Raw genomic sequence first — 24054 nt, 5'->3', positions numbered from 1 at the left:
CTTCCTCCTCCTCTTCTTCTTCTTTCTTTGTCTTTTCTTCCTCCAACTTCTCCTTCGTCTTTTTCTTTCTTCTTCTTCATCATTTTTTCCAACTTCTCCTTTTTTTTCTCTTCTGTCTTCTTCTCCTCCTTCTTCTCCTTCTTCTTCTTCTTCTTCCTCTTCTTCTGCTTCCTCTTCTACCTCCCACTCTTCCTTGTATCTTCTTCGTCTATATTATTTATGTCATGATGTCGAAAAACCAGCGGCTGAACTGCGCATACACACTATTTACGTCACTTAGACAAAGCTTTACGTTCAGACCCTTTCGTGTTGAGTTCATTTTTCTTACTGTAGATAATCTCTATATCCTCAAATATCAGCCAATAACTAACAATTAATGTCAGTACAGAGATACAAAGTTATGTTTAAGGTAGTTTGGAAACAGCGTTGCCGTTACACCCTGTAGTTTATCCGACTGAAAGGACGGACGGGGATCAAATATGTTTGATTATTTAATGTCTTTATATAAGAAAATAGGCTGATGAATCATCATCTGACTCTCAAATGTCAATATTTGTAATATAATATTGGCCCCACAAATCCATACATTCACTGTAAGATAGAAGTTAAATCTAAGGGCGCACTCACACTGTCCTTCCGCACCGGGCCAAAACAGTTTTTTCAGCTAAAGCCTAGTTCGTTTGACCAGTGTGAGTGCAACCGCTCCGCGCATAACTGCGGCCAGCTGGCCGTCCACGGCCCGTTTGGGAGAGGTGGGCTTTAGTAAAGCGCGTTTGCACATGTATGAGCACGAGCGTGCGCATGTGTACGAGCATGAGGCCTACGGCGGTTCTGAGGTCATTTCCTGTGCGCCTGTTGGGACATAGAAAAAAGAAGGAGGGACCATGCGCGGACATTTAAAACAATGGCGGTGAAAGGTTCACGTTGGTGTGATGCGGAGGTGGAGTGTTTACTGCAGATTTGGTCGATGAAAAGATTCAAAAACAGTCGACAAGACGCACAAAAACTCAGAGGTCTACGGAAAGATTTGTAAACAAAGCCACGCATCGCCATGACGTCATCAATGCGTGTGACGTGTTACGGCGTGATGACGTATAGGCAGCAAGAAGCATTCGCCGAGGCCCAGGTAGTGTGAGTGCAAACGGGCCTGGAGGGGGGGACAAGGACCCTAAAGCACGGGGCACGGTGCTGAAGAACAGTGTGAGTGCGCCCTAAATCCACCATGCGTTACAAGTAAGTTGGATGATTTCTCCCCCTCACTGGGAGTGTTTAGTTTAATCTCATCTATAGGCAGAGTCTGTAAACTTGGTCTAACAGATGTGATTAATTAACCACACAATACCGTGAGAAAATAAACTGTTTGTTTCCCATCACTTTTGCATAATTAATCATCAGTGTCGTCGCCACAACCTTGCCTTTTGCTGGCAGCGCTCTGGACCTCCCTCTCTGAGAGAGCCGGGACTCGTGTGTTCATCGCTCTAATTCCCAGATTCTCCTCTTGTCTTCTCCTCTTCTTGGAATGTGCCATTCTCCGATGAATGGGAGGGGTGTTGCCTTTCTTTACTGCTGACAGCGTGTACGTCAGCTCATTAGAATGAGAATAGCACAGACAAATGTATACAAGCTGCAGCAAATCCCCTCCGCATTAGAGGAACGGTGACACATAATGTGTCACAGAGGTCGGTGATTAAGCCGATGAGTCAAGTAGAGTTCCCCTTCTTTATTAATAGTGATGTGTCACCCGTTAATCAATACAGAGGCGGTGACAGATGAGGGCAAACAAGGCCATTGGGAGACTTTGGGAGTCTTCTCCCGTCTTTGGAGAATCTCTTGTCCCACTGAAGCTGACAGCTTTGTAAACTATGTACATGCGATGCACACATTTACACACATGAATGATGCGTACTTTTCGGTTCAGCTCTCCAAAGAAGCCTTTGATTCTGAGGGACTGACGCCAAATCTGCGTCAAACTATTGATGTTTTAAGACTGATGACTTGTGCACTGGTGGCCGACTTCACCGAAGTTTAAAACATCACATTGTGTTGTGTTTAGCAGGAAGTCAGTGCTTGTGCAGACACATTGGGGGTATCTACTGTAGAGTGCCTACCAACCAACAGCCCAGTCCGTTTTTTGTTGGTTGATTAGATCAGAAAACATGAGATTCAACCAATAAATCAGATTTTCTCCCCTTCCAATGTCAGGCTCTTTAATACATACTGTATATCTAGTGTGGAGTGTCTCCATCCACGGCTTAAAGTGTAACTCGGTACAAAATCATCCCATGGTCTTTTTCGGTACTTACATACATCAAATAAGTCATCAAGACACTTTTTATAACTATTTACAGAGATATTCGGCAGAGTCGCTAATAGCTGGACGTGGCTAACACTGATTAGCTCGCGGCAGCACGGTGAAGGCATTCAAAGGTCTTTTTTAACCACTAATGCTGCTGAAAATAACAGCAAACCTCTGCAGCACCATGAGAAGAGTCCCTACACTCAAAACAAAGCACCAACAGCGTAGTTAGTGAACCCAGAGTTTATTAAAAGAGTGTTTTAAAGACTTACCTACTGGCCCCTGTACCAGCTCCTCTCATAGTAAAGTCCATTACAGTGGATTACCAAAGTCAATGTGTATTGTTTTATGTGTAGGGACTCTTCTCATGCTGCTGCAGAGGTTTGCTGTTATTTTCAGCAGCATTAGTGGTTAAACAAGACGTTTTAATGCCTTCAACGTGCTGCCCCGAGCTAATCACTGTTAGCCACGCCCAGCTGTTAGCAACTCTGTCAATCAATGGGGCACTTTCAATCCTAAAGTTAAAGAATACAGTGTAATGTAGCGTATTGTGAGTGCACTGGACTACAAGACAGTACAGCATTTGTTCACAGAGGAAAATCTGAGAGTTTTATTTACGTATAACGTTAAGGATCATGTAAAATCTGTAATAAAACACTTTATTAATATAATCTGTTGGTGTTTGTTCAGTTGAAGACTCTTGTTTTGAACTCTTCTGCAGGGCATCGGCGAGCTGTTTGAGAAGATCAAGCAGGAGAACAAAGCGAACGGACACCTGAACGGGGACGCCGGCCTCTTCTTCACCAACCTCTACGTCACGCCTGTCCTCAAAAACATCAGCCTGTACCTGGAGAAGGGCAAGATGCTGGCGGTGGCCGGATCCACGGGCTCAGGGAAGGTAGGCCGAAGAAATCCTCTGAGTGTGTGTGTGTGTGTGTGTGTGTGTGTGTGTGTGTGTGTGTGTGTGTGTGTGTGTGTGTGTGTGTGCGTGTGTGAGTGTTTAGAGAGACTACACTGAATCCATCTATGTTCTTCCTCCAGAGTTCCCTGCTCATGATGATCCTGGGAGAGTTAGTGCCATCGGAGGGTAAAATCAGACACAGCGGTCGCATCTCCTTCTCGCCGCAGACGTCCTGGATCATGCCGGGGACGATCCGGGACAACATCCTGTTTGGGCTGACCTACGACGAGTACCGCTACACCTCCGTTATAAAGGCCTGCCAGCTGGAGGAGGTAACTTCACTTCATCATATTGTTCGTTCTTTCCCGCCTTCTTGGATTGCTGTAGATATGTCCAACCAGAAAACACTAAATATAACCAAGTTATTGAAGATTTTAAGGGTGATAAATCAGTGCAGCCTGTCAGTGTGAGAGGGTTCCTGGTTCGAAACCCGGCTGGGGCCTTCTGTGTGGAGTTTGCATGTTGTCCCCGTGTCTGCGTGGGTTTTCTCCGGGTTCTCCGGTTTCCTCCCACAGTCCAAAGACGTGCAGGTGTTCGGTTCATTGATGACTCTAAATCACCCGTAGGTGTGAATGGTTGTCTGTCTCTGTTCGTCTCTATGTGTCCTGTGATAGACTGGCGTCCTGTCCAGGGTGGACCCCGCCTCACGCTCGATGTCAGCTGGGATCGGCTCCAGCCCCCCGCGACCCCTGAAGATGAATGAATGAATATATATAATATCAAAAACACTCTTGCAGCATAATCTGTTAAAATAATCTAGTCAATATAGTCAGTGATCTTCAAACACTCGCATTTTCCTAAAAGTATGAAAATAAATACCCATATTTGGTGAAAACACGAGCGTTTAGAGCATGAAACATACTGATGGACCAGAATGTGACTAAATGCAGGATTAAGGTGGTGTATGTTTCGAAAACAATGGTTGTTTGTTACGTACGAGAGCATATGGTCAAACAACGCTGCAGTCATTTGAACAGTCCACTGGATATTTTATACTTTTGCACCGCCAGTAAAACTGAGCGTCACTACAGGAATCCAGTTGTAACTGACATTAATGATGCGTCAACATTTTGACTTTTGATAACAGACACAACGCGCCGTCGGTACCTTCCGTCGTTGCAGCTGGGGACTGATCGTTAAAGAGCATTATGGCAAATTTCTATTGTGAAAAATTGCCAATGAAAGCTTCTAAACCAAAAAACTACTGAACTGGACATGTCCCAGCAGGAATGGGATCTGAAGTTGCAGGGAAATTGACCACATCTGCAACCAACAACAGATGTTAGTGCAGTGTTTACATGTTGAGTCCAGTTCAGGACAAAGATTGCAGCGTCGTGAACTGAACAGACCCGTCTCGTCTTTTTCCGTAGACCTCGGAGTTTTTGTGCGTCTTGTCGACTGTTTTTGAATCTTTTCATCGACCAAATCTGCAGTAAACACTCCACCTCCGCATCACACCAACGTGAACCTTTCACCGCCATTGTTTTAAATGTCCGCGCATGGTCCCTCCTTCTTTTTTCTATGTCCCAACAGGCGCACAGGAAATGATGTCAGAAGCGCCGTAGGCCTCGTGCTCGTACACATGCGCACGCTCATGCTCGTACACGTGCAAACGTGCTTTACTAAAGCCCACCTCTCCCAAACGGGCCGTGGACGGCAAGTGTGCCGCTCCTAGGTGCGGTACGGTTGCACTCACACTGGTCAAACGAACTAGATTTTACCCGTAAAACCTGTTTGTGCACGGTACGGATGGACAGTGTGAGTGCGCCCTTAGTGTGTTCTTGTGTTGTTTTTATGTCTAACTGTACAGCACCTCGGCCAACTTTGTTGTTTTTATATAATATATATATATATATAATATAAATTTTGATGGGACCTGATCTGGCATCTACCCATTAATTGAAGCCAAAGCTGTGAAAAAGTGTTAAAAAAAAGGTAAAAGCATCAATAAGCAGGGAATATGTGAAGTCGGTGACACACCTTAGCAACATGTATTACTATAAAAACATCACAAACAGTTACTTTTCCTTACAAATCACTTTCACAGCAGTTTTTGAGTAAATTCATCTCTCCCTGCTTCCTTCTCGACTCTCTTTTTCTCTTTTCATCGGACCGACGCTCTCTGCTCAGTTGTCTGTTCAGAGCCTCTGCGAGGCATCAAGAAGGTTCAGGTTTCCCCCCCGTCCACATTTACACCCATTATGTCCCTCTCACACACACACACACACACACACACACACACACACACTCTCATGCTCTCATAAGCCTCAGCGTTGAGTGACGGCCCCCTCAGCAGAATAATGTCTTCTCTGTTGCTATGGAAATCTCACGTTATGTCACTGGGACGGAATATGAGCTTGTTGCTTCACAGTGACGGACGTTCAACAACACAGAGGAGCTGAACGGACGGACCGTCAGCTCTGGGAGATATAGAATTATATCATCAAATATGTTTTAAATACAACAAACATGACTCTTAAGTCGCGCACATGAAAGTAAAGTAGGTTCTACTATGGTGAAAAAAACAACTGTCACTCCAACGACAGTCATTGGCGCACAAAGGGTTCCAGTGACATCATCGGCCTTGTGAACGCCCTCACTAGCGGTTAAATACCTGGATCTCCACATTTGGACCAGTCCCAGCCCGGTCCTGGTCCTGGTCCTGGTCCTGGTCCTGGTCCTGGTCCTGGTCCATGTCCTGGTCCTGGTCAGATGCGTACATGAACTGATGAAGCCTCTTGGATGAGAGGTGAAACGTCTTCCTAGACAAACAACCAAGTCACCTCTTATCCGGGGTCAGGTCTCGGGGGCAGCGGCTTTAGCAGGGGACCCCAAACTTCCCTTTCCCGGGCCACATTAACCAGCTCTAACTGGGGGATCCTGAGGCGTTCCCAGGCCAGTGTGGAGATCTAATCTCTCCACCTGGTCCTGGGTCTTCCCCGAGGCCTCCTCCCAGCTGGACGTGCCTGGAACACCTCCCTAGGGAGGCACCCAGGGTTCATCCTTACCAGATGATCCTGAACCACCTCAACTGGCTCCTTTCAACACAAAGGAGCAGCGGCTCTACTCCGAGTTCCTCACGGATGCTGAACTTCTCCCCCTCTCTCTAAGGGAGACTCCAGCCCCCCTCCTGAGGAAACACATTTCGGCCGCTTGTACCCGCGACCTTGTTCTTTGGGTCCTGACCCAGCTTTCATGACCACAGGTGAGGGTAGGAACCAGGACTGAGGGTAGATCCAGAGCTTTGTCTTCCTCAGCTCTCTTGTTTTAATCTATTTTGGGAATAAACAGGAATAAAAACACGGTACATTACAGTGAAGCAGACCTTAATATATGAACAAACACACATTAAAGTTTACGCTGACATTTTAATTGAATTATGTTGATATTTCAAATACAGCGTGTCCGTATGACTCACGCTGACAGGGTTCAGACCGTCACCACGCCTCAGCTCCTGTGGGGCGGACGGGGACGCGAGGGTTTGGACAAAACACACAACGTGTTGTCACAGCAAACACAACTGGAGGAAACGGCGTCCATTTTGTCTTTGAGGAGCGGCGTGAGTGCGGAGAGGAGGCGCGTCACCTGCGCGGTGATGACAGGAAGTGCTTTGATGTCGTCGACGGTGACGTGTCGCGGAGTCTCGTGTTGATGCGACAGTTTGACGTCTCTACTCCTGCTTTTATTTTTATTGCCTCTTCTCTCTCTTTCTTTCTCTCTCACTTTCTTTCTTTCTCTCTTTTTTATCTTTCTCTCTCTCTTTCTTTCTCTAGTTCTTTCTTTCTTTCGCTCTTTCGTTCTCTTTTTTACTCTATCTTTTTTATTTATTTCTTTCTCTCCTCTCACTTTCTTTCTTTCTCTCTCTTTCTTTCTTTCTCTCTCTCTCTTTCTTTCTTTCTTTCTCTTTCTCTCTCTTTCTTTCTTTCTTTCTTTCTCTCTTTCTCTCTCACTTTCTTTCTTTCTCTCTCTCTCTTTCTTTCTTTCTCTCTCTCTCTTTCTTTCTCTCTTTTTCTTTTTCTCTTTCTCTCTCTCTTTCTTTCTTTCTCTCTCTCTCTCTCTTTCTTTCTCTCTTTTTCTTTTTCTCTTTCTCTCTCTCTTTCTTTCTTTCTCTCTCTCTCTTTCTTTCTTTCTTTCTCTTTCTCTCTCTTTCTTTCTTTCTTTCTCTCTCACTTTCTTTCTCTCTCTCTCTTTCTTTCTCTCTCTTTCTCTCTCTGTCTCTCTCTTTCTTTCTCTCTCTCTCTTTCTTTCTCTCTTTTTCTTTTTCTCTTTCTCTCTCTCTTTATTTCTTTCTCTCTCTCTCTTTCTTTCTTTCTTTCTCTTTCTCTCTCTTTCTTTCTTTCTTTCTTTCTCTCTTTCTCTCTCACTTTCTTTCTTTCTCTCTCTCTCTTTCTTTCTTTCTCTCTCTCTCTTTCTTTCTCTCTTTTTCTTTTTCTCTTTCTCTCTCTCTTTCTTTCTTTCTCTCTCTCTCTTTCTTTCTTTCTTTCTCTCTCACTTTCTTTCTCTCTCTCTCTTTCTTTCTCTCTCTTTCTCTCTCTGTCTCTCTCTTTCTTTCTCTCTTTCTTTCTCTCTCTCTCTTTCTTTCTTTCTTTCTCTCTCACTTTCTTTCTCTCTCTCTCTTTCTTTCTCTCTCTTTCTCTCTCTGTCTCTCTCTTTCTTTCTCTCTTTCTTTCTCTCTCTCTCTTTCTTTCTTTCTTTCTTTCTTTCTTTCTTTCTCTCTCTCACTTTCTTTCTCTCTTTCTTTCTCTCTCTCTCTTTCTTTCTTTCTTTCTTTCTTTCTTTCTCTCTCTTTCTCTCTCTCTCTCTTTCTTTCTCTCTCTCTTTCTTTCTCTCTCTCACTTTCTTTCTTTCTCTTCCTTTTTTATTTCTCTCTTTCTCTTTCTCTCTCTTTCTCTCTCTCTCTATTTCTTTCTTTCTCTCTCTCTATTTCTTTCTTTCTCTCTCTTTCTTTCTTTCTCTCTCTCTCTCTCTCTCTTTCTCTCTCTTTCTTTCTTTCTTTCTTTCTCTTTCTTACTTTTTCTTTTTTTATCCCTTTTTATCCTTTCATTTTCTCTATTTCTCTATTTCCTTCTTCTTTCTCTTTCTCTATTTTTTCTCTCCTTTTTTAAATAACAATAAAATTAAATTACTGATACACCTATAAACACACTCAATGAATATTTTTGCAGAATAAACTTAAATATTTTATTAAATAAAATAAAAATAATTAAATTTAATTAATTATACTAATTTATAATTGTATTGAATCATACCCAATTATTTGTATTAAATCTTCAATTTATAAATTCATTTTTTAATATATATATAATGTGTCCGATCACAGGTTATTCTGAAATAATAATAATAATAGTAAATAAGAAGTGAATTTTCAGTGGATCATAAAAAAGATCCAATGACAAAGTCTGGTCACAACACCAGAATTTAAAACGTTGATACGACACCGACATAAAAAACAAACTAATTCCCTGATTTAAAAAAAAAAAGCATGAAAACTGCGACTTTTCCTGTGACGATAACCTCACACTGTGACATCGTGACTCTGTGGTGAGTTTTACAAATCATTTGTCGTGAATAACTTTAAAAAGCCCCAATTATTAACACCGATCCTCAGTGATCTGCATTATCAATCACAGTGTAAGAGTGGGTCTTCCTCCATTCGAGAGATTGGCGGTTCGATCCCCACCTCCCCCGGTCCACATGTTGAAGTGTCCTTGGGCAAGACACTGAACCCTGAACTGCTCCTGGTGCTGTGCATGGGTGTGTAAATGTGGTGTGAATGGTTACATTAGATGGTCTGTAGATGTCCACTGCCATCAGTGTGAATGTCTGTGTGAAAGCACCTTGAGTGGTCAGAAGACTAGAAAGTACAAGTACAAGTCCATTTACCATTTACCAATGAGAGGGTAGACACAGAGGAGATCCCCAAGGCAGCCCTGACAGACAGGGGGGACAACCAGGGCCGAGCGCTCCAGACGGAGACGAAGAGGCGTTTAGGGGCTTGTGCCTGTAACTCCTCACCATTGTAGCACCAGACAGAGTGCCCTGGGTGGTCTTCCTCAGCGTAAACTCATCTCCCTGCGTCCGGCCGTCTCAGCTGCTGGCCCGGCAGGTTCTTTGTGTTCACACTGAGACGCTCAACATGACTTTCTTATTTTACAAGCTGTTAAACAACCTGTTTAAACTTGATCCCCTATGCGCTGCTGTCAGGACGGCGGAAGCTGCCGTTAAAAAGGTAGGATGCTTTAACGATGATAAACCTGTGCTGTCACTTCATCCTTAGTGGCGTTTGTGTGTGTGTGTGTCAGTGTGTGTGTGTGTGTGTGTGTCTATTTTCACTATCAATTACCCACCAAATGCACCGTATGACATCGTCTTCATGTGCCGGTTCCATGTGTGGTTTGTGCTTTTTGTGCGGTTTTAACTGCGGCCAAGCACATGAATTTCTTTAAAAGTCGTGCATAGGACTGTATGTTTTCATGCATATGTTGTTGCGTATCCAGTACTAAGAAATGAACCTTTTTACAAGTTCTTTTTATAGCTGCAGTTTCATTATAATGTAAAGTAACACTTCGTTTATGCATTTTAGTAAATTAAGAATCCATCCAATTCACTAAAATGTATTTTAATTAGTTTTGAGTGCTTGAAACGGCAACTTCCTCGCACATATATGATGTTTTTTTAATTATTTATTTCATTTATTTTATTTTCAGCTCGTTTGTCAGAAGATTTTCATGAACTTTGAACTTATTTGAAGCGTAGACCAAAGAAAAACCTGTTTATTTTTTGAGTTGTTCCCAGGGCAGATGTTTTTAACTTTCAATAACATTGTGTGATGGGGCGTTTGTGCTGCATTCCCCCGTCACCAGCATCCCAAAATCACTTTTACACAAACAATACCCTGTTACATAAAACAGTAATGACTCAACACATTCAATTTGATATTGGACTTTGTAGATAAAGTTTGAGCATTGACCTAGTTATTTTAGGTCAACTTAAATCAACTTAAATCAACTTTAATAATTAGAAGAAAGACCTGAAAATGTGGGTACACGATCCAAAACTCCCAGAAGATTCAAGTACGATCTGACCAAAGTTCCTTCCAGGAGGCACCGGAGCAGCGGTGTCAAGCTCAAATTCACAGTGGGCCAAATTTGCCAAACTCAATATTAAAAATATATTAATATTAAAGTCTGCAGATGTGCATGTGTTCCCTTCTCTCCCGATGTGTAACGTTGACCCTTTCCAGTGCAGTTCCTTGTTCTTGTCGTGGTGTTTCTTCTGTTTGATTCTTTGGTTACAGCCACGGTGACAAACAGCTCTTTACCTTCACACACAGATCATCTGCTGAAAGATCCTGTCCTCCATCTTTCTTTTGGCTGTTTTTGGGGTGTTTTCATCTGTTTTTAGTTGTTTTGTCATCTTTTTGTGGATTTTTGTGTCTGTTTTTAGTCGATTAATCCTCTTTTTGAGGTGTTTTATGTCTGTTTTTGGTCGTTTTTTTCATGTTTTTGTGTCTGTTTTTAGTCGTTTTTCACGTTTTTGTAGTATTTTTAACTGTTTTTTGTTGTTTCATCTCGTTTTTGTGGTGTTTTCCTCTTTACTAAAAAAAAAAAAGACAGCAAATGTGCATGTGTTCCCTTCTCTCCAGATGTGTAATGTTGAACCTTTCCAGTGCAGCTCCTTGTTCTTGTCGTGGTGTTTCTTCTGTTTGATTCTTTGGTTACAGCCACGGTGACAAACAGCTCTTTACCTTCAGACACAGATCATCTGCTGAAAGATCCTGTCCTCCATCTTTCTTTGGGTCGTTTTTGGGGAGGGGTGGATTCAGTGTGTCTGCAGAGACTGGTAGCATGGATGCTCATGTTTGTGAACAGAAAAGTAGACGTGTATGTGCTTTATACTCACGGGTCAGCTCTCACAGAACCTTGATATGATCTTGGGGGCCAAGTATAATTACACCGCGGGCCAGATTTAGCCCACAGGCCTGAGTTTGCCACCCCTGATCTAGACCATCGACCTTTTATCCCAATGACTCATTTTTGATATTGTTTTCATTCCAAGGATATCACACTTTGTAGATAAGGTTTGAACATTGACCTAGTTTCAGTAACTTTAGCATTTAGCGCCCTGTTTAATCACATTTCAGGCATTTGGCGACTGATCTTACTGTTAATATGGACCTTACTGTTAATATGATATCGTGCAGCTCCTCCTCTTGCTGTCGTGTTAAAGGTGACCATGCATGCTTGTGTTTGACCCGCTGACCCTTTTGTTTTTCCCGCCATAGGACTTCGCCTTGCTGCCCGAGAAAGACAAGACGCTCCTGGTCGAAGGAGGAGTGACCCTCAGCGGCGGGCAGAGAGCTCGCCTCGGCCTGGCCAGGTATTTCATGCTCCGCCTGGTTACGTGTTTACTGTTGAGAGTTACTTTCCAGCTTGTATGAGACTGTGTTGTTTTGCAAAATAGACTAAAATTGAACCTGAGGATTTGAGTTATATCCGTACTTGATGACGGCAGGGTTCCCGTGCGTCCTGGAAATTGCGTCTCCGATGTTCCTGAAGCTGAAAACAAGCAAAAGAAAGAGAAATGCATTTTAAAAAAGGTGCATATTGTTAAAACAACTCCGTCGTATATGGGAAAATAATCCTTCATTAAAACACATGAATAAATATTAATAATAATAATATAAGAATGGGAATAAACCTCACAAAAAATGCAAATAATAGTAATAAAATTTAAAAAATCCTCACTCCGTCTATCATTCTTTGTTTTAAAATTGTAATCCTGCCTAAGGTCCAGCTGGGAGGAGGCCTCGGGGAAGACCCAGGACCAGGTGGAGAGATTAGATCTCCACACTGGCCTGGGAACGCCTCAGGATCCCCCAGTTAGAGCTGGTTAATGTGGCCCGGGAAAGGGAAGTTTGGGGTCCCCTGCTAAAGCTGCTGCCCCCGAGACCCGACCCCGGATAAGAGGCTGAAGATGAGATGAGATGAGATGAATCCTGCTTACAATCACCATATTTACTAAATATATAAATAGATGTACTGTAATGGAATATAGTTAACTGTTTTTTTAAATATTTAATAATAACTTAACACCGTTCTATGTATTCTGTCACTCCCCAAGTATGGTATGTTATGGTAAAATGGGAAATTTAACCCCCTTTTGATACAAAAGGGACAAAATATCAGCTGCATGGATCAAAGGGAGCTCTTCAGGGAGAACTACTGACATACGCTCACTTCGAGGTGTGCGTACCCACTGTTGTTACACAGTAAATTAACTCCAAACACACATTTCAGAACCATAAACCCATCACTGTCACCTGCATCGTCATACTCAGCACTTCCAGGGTAAGAGGTAACAACAAAATGGCGTTTACAAGTAAGGAAGTATCTATGATTTGAGGTCTTTGGCGATGGTTCAACTTACACTATTTGTTCCCAAGCGTGTAAACCATAACCACAACCTGCCAGAGCTGATAACCATCACCTATCACTCTTACGTGTTTGTCCGCCTGCAAACAACTAACGTGTTTTACGGTCTCACGTTTTAATGACGAGGGCTTTTTTCATGTCCTCAGTGGAGCTTTATTACTCCATTAAATCTGTGTCTGTAGGTTACAGCAGTCAGACACTCTCATATTCCCATGCGTTATTTATGGGTTTAGTGTCCTGGCATCAATTTGCAGCCGCTCACTGTTTTTTGTTTTTGTTTTTTTGGCTTCTGTCATCATTATAAACGTTCACTGGAATTGATTTACTCCTACAGGGACCCAGCTTCCCCATTTACAGCATTTCTGATATCAAGTTTTCCCCTCTCTCTCTCTCTTTCTTTCTGTGTCTTTTGCTTCTTCTTCCTCAGGGCCGTGTATAAAGACGCCGACCTCTACCTGCTGGATGCACCTTTCACCCACCTGGACATCGTGACAGAGAAAGAGATCTTTGAGAAGTGTGTATCCCAAAAGAGTCTTTCATGTGGAGGGAGGAGGAGGAGGCGGTGTGTGGGGGTGGTAGTCGAGCTGAAAGTTTTTAAGTTCAAGGTCAAGGTTATCTCTTGTTGTCTCAGACACACTCGGCCTGATTGTGGTGAGTAACGGCTGCTTCACCACACTGTAACCTTCTCAGGAAGTGGGAGTCAGGCAAAAAGGGAATTATCCTTTGATGAAATGTGGACTTTGGCGATCTTTCAGAGGGGCAGAGCGGTCAAAAACATTTTGATTATGTCTTCAGAATTATAGTTGTTATGGTAATGGATTCATACAGTAGCTTGGTCATTTCAAGTGCTGGTTATTCTCTTTTATATAAACATCCTTCTGTGTTTGACAGTCATTGGCATTTGACATTTCTTTACAATCTCCATTTTCCGCACAGATGCGTCTGTAAACTTATGGCCTCCAAGACGCGCATTGTGGTCACCAGCAAACTGGAGCATCTGAAACGAGCGGACAGAATCCTCCTGCTGCACAACGGAGACTGCTACTTCTACGGCACCTTTCTAGAGCTGCAGGCCAAGCGTCCCGACTTCAGCTCCCTCCTCCTCGGCATGGAAGCGTACGACAACATCAACGCCGAGCGACGCAGCTCCATCCTCACCGAAACCCTCCGCAGGGTCTCCATCGACGAGACCGCTGGATTTCGGGGCCCGGAGACGATTCGCCAGTCGTTCCGCCAACCGCCGGCTCCCATAATCGTCTCTGGATCCCAAGGCCACCCCGGAGGTGACAGCTACCCGGAAAAACGCAAACAGTCCCTCATCCTCAGTCCCCTGGCAGCCGCTCGCAAGTTCTCCTTCATCGGGAACTCCCAACAGACTGCGAATACTCCCCAGTCCACGGCGATAGAGGACGGGGTCCGGGAACTTTCCGAGAGGAAGTTCTCAGTCGTACCCGAGGATGATCAAGTGGAGGAGGTGCTCCCCAGGGGGAACTTGTACCATCACGGTTTGCAACACCTCAACGGGCAGAGGCGGCAGTCCGTCCTGGCGTTCATCACCAACTCTAAGGGCCAGGAGCGCAGAGAGCAGATGCAGATGCAGTCCTCGTTCAGGAAAAAGTTGTCCATCGCACCGCAGTGTGATCTGGCGTCCGAGCTGGACATTTACGCCCGTCGCCTGTCCAAGGACAGCGTTTATGATATTAGTGAGGAAGTGGACGAGGAAGACATGGAGGTAGAGCTTTGTTTGACCCTTTCTTTTAAAGGCATGTTTCTTGTGTTTAGACTTTCAGAAGCAACGTCACCTTCGTTTTGATGATCTTGTATGATCTTGTTGATACCCACAATATATACTTTGCTTCAAATCTAAGTTTGGATACAGAGGGTCGTCCGTTTGGTTAAAGACTGACTCTTCCTTTACAGCAATGCTTCGCAGACGACCGTGAGAACATCTTTGAAACTACCTCATGGAGCACTTACCTACGCTACATCACCACCAACAGGAGCTTAGTCTACGTCCTGATTTTCATCTTCTTGGTCTTCGTCATTGAGGTAAAATCCACCATTTTTAAGTTGTTTTACTCACGTGAATTTAATCAACTCAAATTAAATGTCTCGTTTTTGTCTTTCCACCAATAGGTCGCTGGTTCAGTCATTGGCATTTTCCTCATTTCCGAGTAAGTGTCATCAGTGAGAAGTTTTAACAAACATATTTAAGAAACATATTTGAGAGGAGCCAGTTGAGGTGGTTCAGGATCATCTGGTAAGGATGAACCCTGGGCGCCTCCCTAGGGAGGTGTTCCAGGCACGTCCAGCTGGGAGGAGGCCTCGGGGAAGACCCAGGACCAGGTGGAGGGATTAGATCTCCACACTGGCCTGGGAACGCCTCGGGATCCCCCAGTTAGAGCTGGTTAATGTGGCCCGGGAAAGGGAAGTTTGGGGTCCCCTGCTAAAGCTGCTGCCCCGCGACCCGACCCCGGATAAGAGGCTGAAGATGAGATGAGATGAGATATTTAAGATGTTTAATGACGATAATGTTTCGTCCTTCTTCTAAAATTCTGCTTTTGTAGTAATAATTACTTCCTGTCTATTTTATAAGACTAACTAAACAACACACTTTATGATTAAATATGTTTCATATGTTTATAAATTGGATAAATTCCCCATTGGTAATATTTGTAAATGTTATCCTTATTGGGTGAGCAGTTCATTGTGCAAGATTTTTCCATTCATTTCTTGGTAATTTCGCCATTTTTGTAACTGTTATGTCAGAAATTCAAGATCTATAATGTCTGATTTCTACTCTCGCGTGTGTCTACTGATTGGCGGGGCCACAGTTGAGTTTGCGTTGTCGTAACTCTCAATCCTTTTTGCTCTGTTCCACCAGTGAGATAAAGAGGGACGGCGAAAACCCCTCGTCACCAAACTACGTGGACGAGCAGCACCCCAACGCCTCGTCGCCTCCCGTCCACCTGGCGGTCATCGTCACGCCGACGAGCGCTTACTACATCATCTACATCTACGTGGCTACGTCGGAGAGCGTTCTGGCCTTGGGATTCTTCAGGGGTCTCCCGTTGGTGCACACGTTACTCACTGTGTCCAAAAGATTGCATGAACAGATGCTGAGCGCGGTGCTGCGAGCCCCCATGGCTGTGCTCAACACCATGAAGACAGGTGATATTCTCAGGTTACTTTGTTAAAGCTCTGAGAAAAGCATCCCCTCCCCCACAACCAAACCCCTCCCCTCAGTGTTCCACGATTCCTCCCCCCGAGCTCTTATCGCCCTCCCTCGCCCCTAACGACACGCCCCCTCTGGCACGTCTCTACGTTAGTTTACAATGCTAAAAACACTTGGCTAACATATGCTAACATGTGTTGACGTAGCTGTTTATCAGACCAGGCACGTTCACAGTCATAAGCCAGTATTGGCACAGACTGATGGAGGCGATTTATGAAACATCTACCACAATAAAACGCAAAAATGGCCGGTTTCAGTCCCATATCCTGGCGTAGCCTTCTCCACCGCTCAGAGGAATCCCTGATGTGGACTCGCCTTTGGTTCCTATGTTGGTCACATTTGGTTTCCGCCTTTTCCTCTGTCAGTTTTCTCTAACCTTCTCCGTTGGGGCGAGCAGAGGCCTCTATCTGGTATCGGTCTTTTCCTTCTCCATGGTAACAGAAGCTCCTGTAGCTAAGCTGCTAAGCTAATCACTAGCCGCTCAGAGTTTACAGAGAAGGAGGAGACGAGGCGGGATGACGAGGAGCAGGGGAGACGAGGGGATTGGATAGAGGGTACGAGCCAAAGGGAGCCTTCTGTGGCGGACTCCCATTGGTCAATTTAAGCCTACGGCTGATAGACCGAATGGATGTTTTTGGTTCTTTCCGCTATTCTTATTGTGTAGATCGGACTACAGGACCATAATCGCCGTATAAACGATGTTAATAATAATTACCAATATTCCAAATCCTGGACCACAGCTTTAATATTTTTCACAGCTTTTCTGTTTGTTGGTTTGTTTGTTTGTTTTTAAAACAAACCAAAAGTGCCAATGTCACGGCTGTCGTGTCACAGTATAGATGTATTCACCTGAAATACATCTCTAATTCACAACAATGAGTTTTCCTGAATTTTCTTACTCGTTGATGCTCTTCCAGGCCGGATCATGAACAGATTCACCAAGGACATGGCCACCATAGATGACATGCTGCCTCTGGTGCTGTTCGACCTCATACAGGTATTCAGTCAACACAAAGGATGATGTCATGTTTCAAGGTTGTATTTGTCACATACTCGTCATACTGCGTTTGTTGTCGGTTAGGTTTAGGAACCAAAACTACCGTCACATGGCCGGTTTTAGCCCACATGAGGTGACGGTTAGGGTTAGGCATCACAACGACTTGGTTAGGATAGGTTGTGGTTTGGTTTAGTGCGTCCGGGACATGAATGGCAACGGGAAACACATGCCTCTCTATTGTTTAGTAAAATGCTTGTTTGCCTCCTCTGGTTATATACGAGAAATATAAACAAATACAATATACAACGATATAAAATGTACAATAATAAGATGGTATGTGCAAAAGGAAATGAAGTGCAGAAAAACAGATGGTGCAAATTAGCAGGTTACGCGGAGGTAATGCATTGTGAATTGTGTCTGTGAAAAAATCCTGTATCTTTACCTCCATACTCTGTTCCTGTGCTCCTAAAGTCATCTGCTAGATTCCACCGCCCCCGACCAACAACAACTACTCAGAGTGGAGGGGTTTTATGCGTTAAATGCAGTTTAAAAACCTGAGTTAAGGCAATACTCTGTTTCTCAAACTCCATGTAAACACCTTATGTGGGGTAAAATCGCCGTTTTCATTCCCCGGTTACCAGACCTAGATAACTCCTTCAGTGAGCGGAGTATTCGCGCATGTAAACTGCGTTCCTGGAGTATGAGTGGGTTACGCGTCGGCGCATGCTTCGTAGGTTATAACTGCCCCTCCTTATTCCACTGCAGCGGTTTTTGAACTGGAAATAGAAAAGATCAGGAAGCAACGGCGCCAAAAACAACATGAAAAAAACAACAACAACCCGAGTGTTTCCTTAAAATCAACGGAGACCTACCAAGAAGACCAATTTCTGTCGTGATTCAACCGCCAACTAATTCTTCTCACTTCCCCCTCTCACCCCTCCAGCTCACGTTGATTGTTACGGGCGCCATCTTCACCGTGTCCATCATTCGGCCGTACATCTTCATCGCTGCCATCCCGCTGGCTGTCATCTTTGTTATCCTCAGGAAGTACTTCTTAAGAACGGGACAGCAACTCAAGCTGCTGGAGGCTGAAGGTGAGAATGGTGGAGGGTGCATGTGTGACATTGTGCTATTATAGGAATAGTGAAACGGCTCCTTTTTTTGACATAATTACCAGAAAGTGCAAAGAAAGGTTTAACTGTGTTGACTTTTTCAAACAAAAGAAAAATGAACATTTGCAACATGTAAATCCGAACAAAGAATGGAAAAAATTCACCGCAACATGGATACATTAATCTCATCTCATCTCATCTTCAGCCTCTTATCCGGGGTCGGGTCTCAGGTGCAGCAGCTTTAGCAGGGGACCCCAAACTTCCCTTTCCCGGGCCACATTAACCAGCTCTAACTGGGGGATCCTGAGGCGTTCCCAGGCCAGTGTGGAGATCTAATCTCTCCACCTGGTCCTGGGTCTTCCCCGAGGCCCCCTCCCAGCTGGACGTGCCTGGAACACCTCCCTAGGGAGGCGCCCAGGGTTCATCCTTACTAGATGATCCTGAACCACCTCAACTGGCTCCTTTCAAGGAGCAGCGGCTCTATTATCTTAAATTTTAAATATGAATTAGAAAATTACCTAAGAAATGCATTTAAGATGGTATTAAATAAATTATTTTATTATTATTATTTTTAAATCCATATGAGGTTACTCTAGTTTTGTTAATTTTGTCCCTAAATGCAAAACTCAAAACGCTTTCTTACGATGCTACGCAACAGAATAAAAAGCCTTTATTGACGTTGTACAGAATACAATGAAATTAGGAGCGTTACTCCCGATCACTGCAATCAAACACAAGGCAAAACAACTTCAGCGAACATCCACAGTCGATAACACAGGTTCTAAAATAGTAATTATAATAAGATATCCAATGTCATTTTGCAGAGGAGTTAATGTAATTATTGCACAAGAAATCTATTGGAAATGCATTGGGGAAAAAACATTACAGCAATTGTTGTTTTTCAAACGGGTCCTGCTGATGTCTTTGTCTAAAGATTGAAAATGCATTTATTTCTCCTTTGACAACATAATGAGAGTGAGAGTCAAGAGGAAGAACAACAGGCAGAGAAGAGTTCGTCAAGAGTGGTTTGATGCAACGGCAAATACTCAGGAAAGAGTAAAAGTGAGAACACGATAGGGAAACCAATAGAGCGAACAGAGGAAGAGAGTTCGGACGCCACATTCATCATAACTGCCAGCGGGGCTGGTGGATGGCCCGGGGCCAAAGGGGAGCAAAGGTCCTCGCTGAAGAACAAAACATGACAGAGGAAGGGTTGAAGGAGAGGATGGATGGGTGGCCTCAGAGGGGCGGGTACAGTGGTGAGGCAAAAGGATGTGAGGCAAAAAAAAACACCCGTATCCTCCAATTAACAGGAGTTTTGGATCTGTGAAAACAATATAGATGTTTTTAAAAAGGTTTCTACACATGAAACAAGTGATTTACCTTGTTTGAACTCCTCATGTCCCTTTCAAGTGTGTCAGGATCTAATCATTGGGTGTATAGATTCTTAGGGCGCACTCACACTGTCCGTGCGTCCCGTGCCCCGTGCTTTAGGGTCCTTGTCCCCCCTCCAGGCCCGTTTGTACTCACACTACCTGGGCCTCGGAGAATGCTTCTTGCTGCCTATACGTCATCACGCCGTAACACGTCACACGCATTGATGACGTCATCGCGATGCGTGGCTTTGTTTACAAATCTTTCCGTAGACCTCGGAGTTTTTGTGCGTCTTGTCGACTGTTTTTGAATCTTTTCATCGACCAAATCTGCAGTAAACACTCCACCTCCGCATCACACCAACGTGAACCTTTCACCGCCATTGTTTTAAATGTCCGTGCATGGTCCCTCCTTCTTTTTTCTATGTCCCAACAGGTGAACATAAAATTACGTCAGAACCACTGTAGGCCTCGTGCTCGTACATGTGCAAACGCGCTCTACAAAAGCCCACCTCTCTCAGACGGGCCGTGGACGCCCAGCTGGCCACAGTTATGCGTGGAGCGGGTGCACTCACACTGGTCAAACGCACTAGGCTTGACCCAAAAAACCTGTTTTGGCCCGGTGCAGAAGGACAGTGTGAGTGCGCCCTTATTTAACTAGTAGACCTTTTCTCCAAGTGAGAAACTTGTAATAAATGGTGTGTTGCAGAAACATTCAGTCTGCTGCACAGGTGCAAATACAATATCCTTTCAATCACGTAAAAGAAAGTACATACAGTAAAAGAACAACACAGAGTTAATCTGTGCAAGGTCCCTCTTCTGAGAGATTATAAGATTTATTTACAGCCATCTTAAAATGTCTGTCTGCATGAATGAGTTTCAGAGGCACTGGGAGTTCATTGCATTCATTGCAGCCGTTTTTTTAAAGAGATTTTTACCCCTTTGAACTCTTGAATCCAAAAAGGATCAAATCTGTTAAAGGTTCAATCCGTTACAATAGAAATACGTTGTTTCTAGCGACCGTTTTTTGCGGAAAGATGTAACTTCAGGCGAGCCTCTGGGACTTCATCTCCCAGAGTCCCTTTGGAAACCGAACAGTGTCGACGTCAGCAAATCGGCAGCTCTCACCTGCAGCGATGCGCATTTGATTTTAGCGCGGGAGAGTGACGGATAGATCTGTAATGTTCAAAGCATCGAAACAGGACATTTAAAAAAACAACAACAGCAACGTCGCTCCAGAAACACTGTCCCTGTTACTTTGTTTAACCCACAGAGCACAACCGTTTCCATTGGGACAATTTATTTCAGTAGAAAGTGTCTCCGATGAAAGCTGTTGACAGCGTGTAGTTATAATCACTATTCTTGTTCCTGTGGAGGCTGAATGCACTTATTGTGAGTCTTGAGTTTGACACCTGAGTATATAATTACAATAACTGTATATCAAGATACTGGCAGCCAACAGGACACTGCAGCTCTGTGCAGCACAGAGGATAAGGAAAACAGGTCACTGGACATGCCAACTGTGAGTGTGTGTGTGTGTGTGTGTGTGTGTGTGTGTGTGTGTGTGTGTGTGTGTGTGTGTGTGTTTTGGACATCCCTGCTCTCGATTCTGTCACTGAATGTGCATTTCTGGGATGACGGCGAGATCTTTTCCGGAGCGGCTGAGAGCTCGTCGGGGTCGGACAGACGAGCCGAGCTGGGATTTCCTCCGACCCCATCCTGGTGTCGCAGGCAGCATGTCCGACAAAATACAGCGCACATTATTTGCGTGTTAGTCACTCAAACTTAGCTGCACCACAGAGGCAGATTAAAAGTGAAAGAGGCAATAGGGAAGAAGCTTAAATGATTAATAGATACAGATTCATTTAAAAATAAACTTCAAAAAGCAAATGTTGACTTGATATTAGAGAGTAAAGGCGGACTGGAAATGGGGGCGGGGGACAGAGGGGTATGGCGGCTCGAATCGACCTTGGGACTCTGCGTTCTCTGTGACTATTTAAGCGTCATCCATCTGACACTAGTTAGCTACATTAGCTTAAGAAAATTAGCATCCACATGATCTGTTATTTACATTCTTCCCATTCATTGTCTGTAAGCAGCCAGGCGATGCATTCTGGCAGCGCTGCGGTGCGTTTCCAGAGACGTGGCATTGCATTGGCAGCTCTTAATTTGCATAAAGTCGAGGTCTAGTTTACTTTATGCAAATTGTTGGTGTACAGCACAACTCGCCGCCCCTTTAAACTCCTGAAAAAACTTTTAAAACAACCGTTCTCGATCTCAAATGAAGACAAACTTAGCAGCTGCATGGCTTATTTCTCCCCTCAGATGTTTTCGGAAGCATATTTCGCTGAGGTATTTTCGTAATATGAGAGAAAGTTTCCAAATGAGCTGCCGTGTTGATTGGTTGGTTCAAAACCCGGGAGCAGAGAGCCCACAAGGGAAAGCATTCATCCAATCAGATAAAGCCAGGAAGTGTTCGTTGGTCAGTAGTAACTGCAGCGCCCACCAAGCGTCCAATGCTGGGAAGTGTCCAAAAACACACCTGTGGAAACGTAATAAAGTGCTATACTGCTCCTACTTTCTTCCCTTTTATCACTCTTTTATACGTTTTATTACGTTAATACTGAGCCAGTTTCTTTGCACTCAAACGTGTTCCTTGTCTCCTGCAGCTCGCAGCCCCATCTTCTCCCACCTCATCATCTCGCTGAAGGGTCTGTGGACGATTCGTGCGTTTGGACGGCAGACCTACTTCGAGACGCTCTTCCACAAGGCGCTGAACACTCACACGGCCACCTGGTTCCACTACCTGTGCACGCTGCGATGGTTCCTCTTCCGCTGCGACATGATCTTCGTCCTGTTTTTCACCGCCGCTGCCTTCATCGCCGTGGGAACCAACCGTGAGTGATTAGTGATGACTGTTGGTCGATTCTCAGCTGATGAAAAGACTCGTTGGTTGTTGACTTTTCTCCACCTGTTATGGAAAATCCTACCTTTTTAAAGTACCTTAACACCCCCTCGAGATCTTGCACATTTCAGACCACACCCCTTTGTGACGCACGGTGTGTTTAGAGGTGAAACAGCCTTGAATCATTCAACCAGAGAGGGCAGCAACACACAGCTTTCCAGCCTAGTGTCCAGTCACTGTTTAAAGCTGCAGGGGTAGGCCACAAAGCAACAACAAAGAGGAAAACTGACTTCTTAAAAAGCAAGAAAACGTGTTGATAATGTTGAATTGTTTCAGAGATGGAGAGAACATGTTGCACATAGTTTAGCCTTCTGCTAAGGGCGCACTCACACTGTCCTTCCGCACCGCACCCCGGGCTTTAGGGTCCTTGTCCCCCCTCCAGGCCCGTTTGTACTCACACTACCTGGGCCTCGGAGAATGCTTCTTGCTGCCTATACGTCATCCCGCCGTGACACGTCACACGCATTGATGACGTCATCGCGATGCGCCGCTTTGTTTACAAATGTTTCCGTAGACCTCAGAGTTTTTGTGCGTCTTGTCGACTGTTTTTGAATCTTTTCATCAACCAAATCTGCAGTAAACACTCCACCTCCGCATCACACCAACGTGAACCTTTCATCGCCATTGTTGTTGTTGTTAAATGTCCGCGCATGGTCCGTTTTTTTTTTTTTTTTCTACGTCCCAACAGGCGCACATAAAATGACGTGAGAGCCGGCGTAGACGTCGTGCTCGTGCTCGTACACGTGCGCACGCTCGTGCTCGTACATGTGCAAACGCGCTCTACAAAAGTCCACCTCTCTCAAACGGACCGTGGACGGCCAGCTGGCCACAGCTAGGTGCGGAGCGGTTGCACTCACACTGGTCAAACGCACTAGGCTTTACCCGAAAAACCTGTTTTGGCCCTAAGAAGACATGGCATCAAACACAAACATCTTAAATGTTAACAACCCAATAACAACATAAAACTCTATATATGCGACAAAAATGTATATAACTTGCAGCAACGAGTTTATTGTAGCATCAAACATTAACTGAGTGAGCCACAGTCAGTCTGAGTGAGCCGCAGTGAGTCTGAGATCGTGGATCAGGACACATCCTGGTACGTGGTGAATGGTGTGAGAGATGGCTAAAGTAAATCTCACACTGATCCCTAAAATGATCATGGTTGACCATCATTATCGTCGCTGCATCCAGGACTTAGTGCTGCCCAAGATGATTGTGATTGGTTTGGACTATTCTCCAGTGCGAGTCACCAAGCAAATACAATGGAAGTGAATGAATTTGGTGCTCAAAGCACTGTGACACTGTTTCTAAAATACTTTCTACCAAAGAAACTGGTTCGTGACATTACTCCACGTAACCGGGACGGGGCTTTTGGTAGGTTTTTCAAATGTAAATCATAACACACATTTTCATTTCACTTTCATATTGAAGCCCCTAAATCTGAAACTATCTACTTGACCCGTAACCAGTAAAAGAAGGATTTATTTTTGTTGTTGTACTTGGGAGGGACACTGACCCCTTCAGACGAAAGAAGTAAAAACACTTTTGCATGATTTCAAACAACAAGAGTTGCTCCAAAGTAGCGTGAAATGAGGCTAACCTCACTTAACAAGGGTGCTGCTATTTTGTTAGTGCAGTCTTGAAGGAAACGAGAGCAGCAGCAGACGTTTGTACACAT

The 24054-nt window shown here is 44.3% G+C and overlaps 1 protein-coding gene across 1 annotated transcript in view; it reads left to right on the top strand.

The window, feature by feature from the left end:
- cftr (CF transmembrane conductance regulator) overlaps positions 1 to 24054 on the top strand; it is a 57990-nt gene that overhangs the window by 20816 nt on the left and 13120 nt on the right. Inside the window, exons 10-20 of the mRNA XM_083916613.1 lie at positions 3018 to 3194; positions 3338 to 3529; positions 11542 to 11636; positions 13119 to 13205; positions 13628 to 14423; positions 14612 to 14740; positions 14828 to 14865; positions 15576 to 15862; positions 16844 to 16923; positions 17867 to 18017; positions 22078 to 22305. Coding sequence (XP_083772739.1) covers positions 3018 to 3194; positions 3338 to 3529; positions 11542 to 11636; positions 13119 to 13205; positions 13628 to 14423; positions 14612 to 14740; positions 14828 to 14865; positions 15576 to 15862; positions 16844 to 16923; positions 17867 to 18017; positions 22078 to 22305 — 2260 coding nt within the window. The remainder of the gene's footprint in view (positions 1 to 3017; positions 3195 to 3337; positions 3530 to 11541; positions 11637 to 13118; positions 13206 to 13627; positions 14424 to 14611; positions 14741 to 14827; positions 14866 to 15575; positions 15863 to 16843; positions 16924 to 17866; positions 18018 to 22077; positions 22306 to 24054) is intronic.

This window comes from Echiichthys vipera (genome assembly GCF_963691815.1).
Source record: "Echiichthys vipera genome assembly, chromosome: 7".
NCBI classification, from domain to species: domain Eukaryota; kingdom Metazoa; phylum Chordata; class Actinopteri; order Perciformes; family Trachinidae; genus Echiichthys; species Echiichthys vipera.
Note: the sequence above shows the minus strand (reverse complement) of the source record. Positions and strands in the feature narration are given on the sequence as shown.